At 40.7% G+C, this 10,736-nt stretch overlaps 1 protein-coding gene across 1 annotated transcript in view; it reads right to left on the reverse strand.

The window, feature by feature from the left end:
- Lrrc69 (leucine rich repeat containing 69) overlaps nt 1-10,520 on the reverse strand; it is a 63,778-nt gene extending 53,258 nt beyond the window's left edge. The window contains exons 1-2 of the mRNA XM_038346907.1: nt 10,338-10,520; nt 265-391 (exon numbers count right to left, since the gene is read on the reverse strand). Of these exons, the coding sequence (XP_038202835.1) occupies nt 265-391; nt 10,338-10,520 (310 nt within the window). The remainder of the gene's footprint in view (nt 1-264; nt 392-10,337) is intronic.
- Nucleotides 10,521-10,736: the final 216 nt, after the last annotated feature.

Genomic DNA, 10,736 nt, shown 5'->3' on the forward strand with positions numbered 1-10,736 from the left:
TTGCTGAATCTGCTCTGCTCAACGGGGATATGGTTGTAAAACATTAGGGGTGGAAGAGAGGGCATGGAAGAAGGATTTGATGAAATTATATTATATTCATATATGGACTTTACAAAAAGTGTTGTAAAACAAAAAAGTTTTTTAAACACTGAAAAGCGCTGCTTCAGAAATTCCTGCACAGGGGAATTCTTTTTTCATTTCTGTATCAAATTATTAAACTCTGGGGGTTAAGTACAATGCTATAATGTTTCTTAACTAACTTACCACAGACTCCAGTAGCAATACTACATATCCTGTTCCCAAATAAATGAAGTTTCTTCAGGGAGGTAAGGTATTTCATCTCTTCAGGAATTTCTTCAAAAAGGTTGTTTCCCAGATTAAGCAATGTTAACTGTAAACACACAGAGATTTAAAGTATTTGCGCGGTGTCTCCCTCCAAATAGGGGAAGCAGTTAAGACTCTGCTGAGATCTATAGAACCTAGGAAAACATAAAGATATTGTTTTTATCCAGTTCCTTAAGTTAGCTCACAAAGTAGTTTCATTGTGGCATTTTCATGCATGTACATCGTATTAATTAGTTCTTACTCATCCCCCTTCCCCACAGCCCTGCGCCTTCCTCTCTCCTCTCACTCTCGTGCTATCTCAATGCTGGCACATCTTCCCTTCCCTTCTACAAGACATGCACTTGACTACCTTCTTCCAGCCCCCGCTACTACTCTTACAACTTGCTCCTCTCTCTCTCTCTCTCTCTCTCTCTCTCTCTCTCTCTCTCTCTCTCTCTCCCCCCTCTCTCTCTCTCTCCCCCCCCCCTCTCTCTCTCTCTCTCTCTCACACACACACACACACACACACTGAAGCCTAGATTCTACAGGTGAAATAAAATGTGGTATGTCATTCTTAGGATGACTCATTTCATTTAAATGACCTCTAGTTTCACTTACGTCCCTGAAAATGTCATGGTTCCTTGTTTCTTTATTGTTAAATAAAACTGCATTGTGTATGCAACACATTTTCTTTATCCATTCATCCGTTGAGGACACCCAGGGCAGTTCCAGTTTTTAAGCTATGGTTACTAATGTAGCAGTCACCATGGGTGTGCAGTTCCTCTGTGCAGTTCCTTTACAGTCCTGGCGGGTGTAGATCAAGCAGTGACAGAGCAGAGACATATGCTCCCTCTCTTTGCACTTTCTGGAAAACCCTCCATACCCATTCCCATCAATGGCTACACCGTTTTATACTCCACCAACACTGAAAGGTGCTCCTTTCTCCCACACCTTTGCCAGCAGTTAGTCTTGTTCTCTTAGTGACAGCCATTCAGAGTGAGATAAGCTGAACTCCAAAAGCAGCCTTCATTTCCACACTTTTTGAAGACTTTCCAAATATCTATATTGATTTGTCATTTGTGTTTGTTCTTTTGAGAGGCGTCTGTTCAGTTCATTAGTCACTTACTGGTTAGATTAGCTGTCTCTGTGCTTCGTTTTACAGTTCTTTATACATGTTAGATGTCATCCTATGTTCAATTGATTATTTCCTTAAACATAATTATTTATCAGCTCCTAAGAGGTTTTTGGAGGAGTCTGTTATGTCATGAAAATAAGAAAACTTTGACTCCTTCCTTTGATTCTGTTTCTACCTCACTGATTTCTTCCTCTTGTTTCATTGCTCTGTTAATTGTCCGAGCGCTGGGCTGAGAATGGTGGCCCTTTAATCCCAGCACTTGGGAAGCTGAGGCATGGATCACCGTGAGTTTAAGGCCAGCCTAGTCTACTTAGTGAGTTCCAGGCCACTGAGATCCTGTCTCAATAATAATAAATAACAATAATAATTTTAAAAAGTTTTTTGAGCACTATATTAAAACAGAATAAAGGTAGATGTCCTTGTCTCATTCCTGAATTTAGAAGAAATTCCATTTCTCTTTTCATAATATCAGGTATAATTTTTTGTCTATTACTCTTAATATGTTAAGATATGTTCCTTGTAGTCCTGGATTTTTCAGAGCATTTAACATGAAGGGATGTTGAACTTTGTCAAAGGCCTTCCCTGCATCTACTGAGATCGTCATGTGATTTCTATGTTTATGTGTTGTGCTATATTTACTGATTTGGATAATTTTTGAACCAATATTGCATTCCTAGGATAAAACCAACTTGGCCATGGTATATAATCTTTTGAATGTGTTCATGAATACAATGTGCAAAAGTATTATTAAAAATATTATTGCCATCTTAGCAAACTTATCTTGAAGGTAGGGTTAAAATATAATAGCAATTTGAGGGAAATGATGTAATACAGTTAATCCTTTAGAGTGTTAGTTTTATATTACTAGTGTAACTCATTGTCACCACACATATTTGCCTGGACTCTTCCCTGCCTTAGCACCACATTCCCTCCATGTGTGTGTGTGTATGTGTTGTGTGTGTGTGTGTGTGTGTTCTTTGTGTGCACGCATGTGCGTGAATGTGTATATATATATGTGTGTGTGCATGGTGTGTGTGTATGGCTTTGGAAAGTGTGAGTATATCTGTACATATATACACACATATATACACATCTATACACACACACACACACACACAAGGCTTTCAAAAATACAGTGTCCCAGAATTCAGGAAGAAAAAAATGAAAATTCTTCTAAAATAGAAGGTGTGAGTTAATCCTCGAGGGAAGGTTAAATGAAATCCAAACACAAGAAATAACCCCTAGATTTAGCAACACAAAAGTCATTAGTGACTGTGATAGCAGGGGGAGTATTGGGGAAGAAAGTCTGTAGGAGTGGCCTGTGGAGAAAGCAAAAGAGCAAAGACAACTACTACTCAACTTTTGAGACTGCAAGGAATGAGCACCAACAAGATGGTTCTGGGTAAAGGCACTCGCTGGAGAGCGTGCCAAGCTGAGCTCAGCTTCCAAGACCACAGGGTGGTAGGGGAGAGGACTCCCCCAGTTTGCCTTCTACAATACACCATGTACCGTGTGTGTGTGTGTGTGTGTGTGTGTGTGTGTGTGTGTGTGTGTAATAACAAAGAAAAGGAGGCCAGGAATCTAAGAGAGAGCAAGGGGGTAGTTGGTGGGGTTTGAGAGAGGAAAGAAAAAAAATAATTATGAGCTCAAAAGTAGATTATTGTTTAAAAAAAAAGCTTTGTTGTTTTGTTTTTGGAGACATTTTAATTCTGTAGCCCAGAGTGACCTATAAAAATGTAGACCAGGCTGGTCTCAAATTCATTGCACCTGCTTCAGATGCCCACATCTAGGATTACATGTGTTCAACACCATGCCTGCACCAAAGGATGACAGTCGTTGTTTTTAAATATGTAACCATCTCCTGAATGCCAGGCAGCAACAAACTCTGTCTCCATGAAAATATGCCAAGGTTTGGCATAAATTAGTAAAATTATATATCAAATTCCAAAGACCAAGTCAAGGATTGAATTATGGTTGAAAATTAACTCCTCGCCTAGATATTTCATAGTTCACTTGTATTTGTTTTGGATTTTTACCTACTTGTGACTCTCTTAAATGCTAGCAATGATGTCATGAGTAAGACAGTCAAGAACGTTGGAAAGCAGGACAGACAACAAGTTAAGAACTGATGTGGGAGTCCCCTCTGTGTGCTGTGATTACCTTTAGTGAGTAAAGAAACTGCTTTGGACCTATAGCATGGCAGAACTTTGGTAGGCAGGGAAAGTTAGACTGACTGCTGGGAGAAAGACGGGCGGAGTCAGGGAGATGCCATGGAGCCGCCAGAGACAGACGGAAAATTTGCTGGTAGGCCATGACCTCGTGGTGAGGCACAGATTAATGGAGATAGGTTAAATTAATATGTAAGAATTAGCCAATAAGAAGCTAAAGCTGATGGGCCAAGCAATGATTTAAATAATATGGTTTCTATGTGATTATTTGAGGTCTAAGCTAGCAGGGTGGCCAAGAAGAACAAGCAGGCCTCCTTTCAACAGAAAACTAAGTCATCTCTTTTGGTGTAAGAAGGGCACGGTAATGTAAAGGTGAATGACTGGGAACTGGATTAGAATCATTGTGGAGGTCTTTGTAAGGGAGTTGTCTGAGGTGAAAAATTGGGGGTTCCTCTCCAAAGCTGATCCTAGCAAGGGTTTCAGTAACACACCACAGTTACACATGGTTCCTAAAGAAGAATTTTAGGGAAACCATTTTAAGTTCGTTGGCTTGCATTCCTTCAATAATTCTCTCCAGAAGGAAGTTCTGATCTGGGTCCAAACCCCAAGGGACAGCACTGCCAATTTCTTGTTAGGACATTATAAAAAAATCAGTGCATCTAAGAATTAGAACTGTGTAAGCCACATAGTCTACTGTACACACAGGTGAGCACCATATACCTTGCTGATGAACACAACATGCAACAGCTATCCCTGTCATTCATATCTATCTTCTATCCATTGTTTGTAATTGTGTATTATATTTAATTAATTGGGGGAGGGTGCACATGCCACAGAGTCACTGTGGAAGCCATAGGAGAACTAGCTGGAGCCATTTCTCTCCTTCTACTGCATGAATCCCAGAGGCCAAACGTGGGCCATCAACTTACACAAGTTCTTTCTAATTCTTAGATGCACTAACTCCTATATGATGTGCTAACAAGAAATATGAAATCGGCAGTGCTGTCCCTTGGGGCTTGGACCCAGATCGGACACCAATGGAACTTCCTCTTGGAGAGAACTACTGAAGTAAGGCAAGCCAATGCAGCGGGCTTGGTGGCCGGCACCTTCCCTTGCCTAACCATCTTACTGGCCCATCTGTTTTTGTTTTGTGATTAAACTCTAGCTCTCTGCACCTCTCACCCAGTTCTGCCCACAGCAACCATAAACAATCGTTTTGTTCCCACTCCTCTTACATAATATTTAAATTTCTGGAGAAATTGTTATTGTTATTCTCTGAATTTGATCCATCTTTCCCTTAACCATTTATTTTCCTTGGGACATAGTTTTCAGACCCTTTGACCACAATGGCCACTTTCGATTCACAGAGAATGCTCCTCTTAGGAAACGCAGTGCCTAGGTGACAAAGACAATTAATCCATAACACGAATGCTGGGGATGGTAGAACCTCTGGGCAGATGAGTACACTTACAATAATGTCATATAGTCTCACCAATGAGGCACATTACTTGTGCATAAACTATCCCTCATAGCCAAGAGTAACAACGACAAGCCTATGTTAACTCTCAAGCATATAACCCACATCCTGGGCTTGTGTAATGAATTCTTGTCTTAACCTAAATGTAGGAATTTACATTTATCCATGTAAAAGCTCTATCTTTTTCATTTGGGCTCCCAAGACATCTCCAGTGGATCATGCTTAGATCAGATTTTAAAACTTGGTGATACCCATGTCCATCAAATACTATGTTTTCAAACACAGAGACCCAGAGGCAGACATTATACACAGAGGGACCTTGGAACACTCATCCCGAAATGGGATGTCTCCATCAAATTTCTCCCCTCAGAGCTCAAGGAACCCCATGAAGGAGGAGATAGAAAGAGTAAGAGAAAGAGGAGATACTATTTAAAAAAAAAAAACCACCAAGGACCTCTGAACCAGTATGAGCAAGGCTCATCTGAACTCACAGAGATTGAGGCAGCATACACAGGGATTGCCCGGGTCTGCACCAGGTCCTCTGAGCTTATAGCCTGCCTTCCATTCAGTGTTTTATGGGATTCCTGAGTCTGAGAACAAATGCATCTCTGCTTCTTGACCCTTCTCTTGGACTCCTTGTGATCTAGGGCAAGTCACTCAAATTTCTAAGCCTCTATTTCTTCTAAAATTGGAGATGATTATGTCCTTATGCATCTTGAAGTTGTGTTAAAGGATTACAGATAGTACGAGATGCTTGGCAAATGAGAGCAATTATTTAACATTAACTATAATTTGTCAGTCCCAGAAGACAATGTATGGTATTAGAAAAGCAGCAGGCGATTAATATATACATGCATGGCGACAGCTCAATGACTCAGTTTTTTTTTTTGTTGTTGTTGTTTTTTTTTGTTTTGTTTTGTTTTTTTGTTTTTTCGAGACAGGGTTTCTCTGTATCTTTTTTAGAGCCTGTCCTGGAACTAGCTCTTGTAGACCAGGCTGGCCTCGAACTCACAGAGATCCGCCTGCCTCTGCCTCCCGAGTGCTGGGATTAAAGGCGTGCGCCACCACCGCCCGGCAATGACTCAGTTTTTAATCTTATTTATTGTCAACAATTTGCAACTCTAACACATCTTTTCACGAACTTTTGCAGTCACAGCCACTCTTTTTTAATTAGTTTAATTAGGTTAAAAGTATGATTAGACTACAAACATGTGCTCATTGTCTGTGAAGGTGAGCAACAGGAGTCCTACGTGTGAGGGCTCAGTCAGCAGCAGAACTCACACGTCCAGCTCAACCACACACTCCAGGACACAGGCAGTCTTGAGGGCACTTGCTACTCCACCAGCAGTTGACTCGTGCCAACCCTAACCACAGGCAGAGACAGTAACTGATGTACAAAGATGCCCTTCTTCACATCTTCACCAAACTTGCCATTTTTACTTCACTACAGCCATTCTAACAGACATAAGTGACATCTCATTTGGCTTTGGCTTGATTCTCCCTGATTATTAATCACGTTCAGCACATTTTCAGAGACATGCTTAGCCCTGTGTACATCCTTTGAGAACTAGCTCTTCAAAGCCTTTACTAGATTATACAATGTTGGCAGAAGTTTCTGTCCTGCCTGGTCCCGCAGCAGTTCAGTCCCAAAGAAACACACAGAGGCTTATATTAGTTATAAACTGCTTGGCCTTTTAGCTCAGACATTATTTTCTAGCTTTTACAACTTAAACTAACCCATAATTCTTGTCTATGTTTAGCTACATGGCTTGGTACCTTTTCCCTGTGCAGTATTCTCATCTTGCTTCCTCTGCATCTTGCTGATAACTGCATCTCTCTGACTTTCTTCTTCCCAGAATTCTCCTCGTCTGATCGCCCTGCCTATACTTCCTGCCTGGCTACTGGCCAATCAGCATTTTATTAAATTATTACGTATGACAAATCTTGATAGTGTAAAAGAGCATTCTCCCACAACAACACTGTACAGGATTATACAATACATGTTCACTTACTTAAAACATAAACTTCTACTATCACAACCTTGCAAAAAGGCCCAAACAACTTTACACACAGAATATTTCTGCAAGGACATCTGTTCAGTAATTGGTTCAAATTTCATGGGCACCAAATCTTTCTGTGAAGCCAAGGATTATTTTATGTCAATAATTCACAAAATCTTATTTTTCTGGAAGCTTTATTTAGTAACATATATGTGTGCAATGTAATAATGATCAATGGAAAAAAGAGGTCATAAATTTGAAAGAGAGCAAGGCAGGCAATATGAGAGGTTTTAGAAGGAGGAAAGAAGAGAAATAATGTAATTATAACTTCAAAAACAAAAGGAAAAACAAAGAAAACTACTTCCCCTTGCCTCTGCCTTTTTGAGTAGATTACTGTGGCATAAATACTCTCCTTGCAAAGATCTTCCATTTCCAAACAAATGTGCTAATCTTTGGACAGTCGCCTTCTAATGTTTAGGTTGGTGGGCACTAGGGACCAGGTGTTTTACTTTTCACTGCTAAGAGCCTGAGAACTCCCATCAGGATCAGGGCTCTCTCCTCTCCTCCTCACTCTCTGCCTCACTCCCTTCCTTCCCCTCCACTCTCCTCTCCCTTCCTTGCTTCTCTCTTCTCTCCTCTCCTTCACTTTCATCTGCCCCTCCTAGTGACAACTGTGAGACTGAGCAGTATTTTAGGATGGCCATCTAGACCCATTCCTTTGAAGTTTCCTGCACACTTTGCCTGCTTCTATCGCTCCTCTTACAAAGGAGATACAGATTTTTGATAATTTCCTAACCTTGCACCTTTACATAAGAAACATCGCTACTTTATGAATAGCAAAACTACATAAAGTCATTAACCTAAAATACACAGAAAGCACGTAAAGAGAGACCATAAGAACCTAGGATAGAGTCAGTTGACTTTAGAACAGTATGGTCTCTTCTTAAATAATAAGCACTAAGCTAAGCTGGTTCCCTAGTGAAAGAAATTGAAGTAAGTAACAAAAGTCAAAACATAGTCTCTCCTAAAGAATAAGGCAAAAATAAGAGCACTTCAAATGTCGTGACATCTTGTCATGGTCTCTGCTCTGGAGGTTTCTTTCCTGAGGAAGTATGTTTTGTAACATGTGACTTTCAATTTTTTTGTTTTTATTGCGCTATACATTTTTCTCTGCTCCCCTTCCTTCCTCCCCTCTCCCCTTCTAACATCTTCAGTGACCCCCATACTTCCAGTTTACTCAGGAGAGCTAGTATTTTTATCCTTCCTATTAACATGTGATGTTTTAACTATACAATTATCACTCAAATATGAAGACATAATAGAGATACTTGCAGAAATAAGAGGGACCTAAGTATTAATAATATACTCAGACTAGGATGACGTAGGTGGAGATCTACAATACTGAAGAAGAATGATAACCTGCTGGCCATGCAGGCACATGGCTGTAATTCTAGCAGCCAGGGGTAGCAGCAGAGGCGGAGATGGAAATGGAAGAAAGAAAGGTGGTGGGGGGTAGTAAGGAGGAAAATATGGGTTACAGAAAACAGTGAGTTCACTTCAGGATGACAGTAAAGGACGTCCTGGACTGACAGCACCCAGCAAAATCAGAGGACACTCAGCTTTCCTGAAGGAAAATGCCACAGAGAACAGGTAAGGTGAAAATTATATAGCACCACTTTGAAATAAAATGAAGCCATGATAGCACAGATGCAAGAATTAAGGGATTAAAAATGGAAGCATAAAATAAAGGAATCTAATTTTTTTAAGTATAAAGAAAAAAGCCATGTGAAGGGCCAAGGGAACAAAAATATACTAACCAATTCTCTCTGAATGACACTCATTAACAGTGTACGTTGTAGAATTCTCTGAGAGGTCAGGGGCAATACCTAAACAAGTTGTAAATGCCATAAAGCTTATAAAGGTGGTGAGGCCACCAAAGGCAGGCCAGAGCAGACTGCACACGTCGGTACTTCAGTTTACACAGTGGGGAGCAGGGTGAGGCTGTGTAATCACACAAGTTAACAGGATAACTGCAGAGACTAAGCTTCCCATATACAAGCAATTGGAAGCTGAAGACTAGTAGTCAAAATGGACAACCCGAGAAAAAGAATAAATTGAGAATAATTATATATGGAAATGAGGACTGGGACTAAAATTGTCACAAAAGATAGTTTAGTATAAGCTTCTAAACAATGTTTTTTTTTGTAACAAAATGAAAAGCTATTTCAGTACAAAGAAGTTCAAGCAGGAAAACAAATCAGTTCATGATTTTTAGTGAGAGCTTGCATTCTTTTGAGCAGAAACTCATGTGTGCCATTAGAAGAGTGTGAGTCCTTGTCTTGGAGTGAAAACTACACCTTCTGAAGCAACTATTAACTACTACTGCTACTAAATACTCGTCCATTTCTTCTCAGGGTACTGTTAAGATCACAAGCATAACTTATAAAGCATAGAGGAGGTGTAGAGATGATAATTTACGCTAACTTTTAATAAGTTGCAATGATAAGTTGTTTCTAGGTTCTTCCACTGTTGATGGCTGTGAAGTCAACAGAAAGAAAACTGCATGGCTTGCCTTCTCTTAACCTCAAGATTTTTAGCAGCTGGAATCAGACATTATCAGGCAGAAATGTTTACAGCAAGCATCTGGGACCCATCCATGTCAGCTGCCTCTCTTTAAGATGGGTATTCTTTATTTTAAATATTAACCAACTTCTAAAGGCTGCTCTGGGGGAGAGAGATTCCTTTCCTTCCTATTCCTATCAGTCCTGCACTTAAAGTTTCAGCCAGTTCTAGGAAATGAAAGAGTAATTCCCTCCCCAACATGCTAAATGTGTCCTAATTCCATATGTAAAGACTTCAGGATAGCGTCCCCAGGGGGGTGGGCACAGTCTTGCCTGGAACCTGAAAGCCTACTTCCAGATGTGAGCCCCAAGGTAGACAGCCTACCAGACCCAGCTTCCAACCTCTTTCCAGATGACAGCCTGAAGGAGGATGAGCATAGCAAAGATCTCATTCTGATTCCAGATGTGGGCCAAAGGGCACAGGAGTAAATTGCAACATCTTTCCTAGCACGTGGAATGCCCTAAGCAAGCCCGGCTACTCATGCTCCTCCGAAAGCACTCCATATAGTCTCCAGAGAGCTAAGTCCCTGGAGATCAAAGTGTCATGGCTCCAACACTCACCGCTCTCATCTATTTTCCGTCATCAACCCCAGCGAGAGCTGAGGTCCTCACCTTGGTCAAGGTTCTTAGCTCTGGGCATAATTTGCAGATGAGATTATTTTGAAGGTTCAGAGTCCTCAGACCAGGCAGCTTTTCTAGTGCCGAGGGCATCTTTGTCATCTTCTTCCCATTCAAGGTAATGATCTTCGTGTTACTACCGCCCTTCAATGCTGTTAACAACAACCTCTCAGACATGATTTTTTTGAAGAGGTGACCATGATGGAGGAGGAGAGTTGCTTATTATATACCTTTTGAACATCTAATTGCAGAATTGTTGTGTCATAAAAGCAAAACCACTCCCCATTATGATGGAGGTAGGAGGTGACTTCCTAGGTAGAGAGGCAAACAGAGGCAACGCTGCAGGTTGGGCCAGAGAACATACAAAACAGGGCTTGCGTATCTTATGTCAGA

Source organism: Arvicola amphibius, chromosome 11, assembly GCF_903992535.2.
Source record: "Arvicola amphibius chromosome 11, mArvAmp1.2, whole genome shotgun sequence".
Taxonomy (NCBI): domain Eukaryota; kingdom Metazoa; phylum Chordata; class Mammalia; order Rodentia; family Cricetidae; genus Arvicola; species Arvicola amphibius.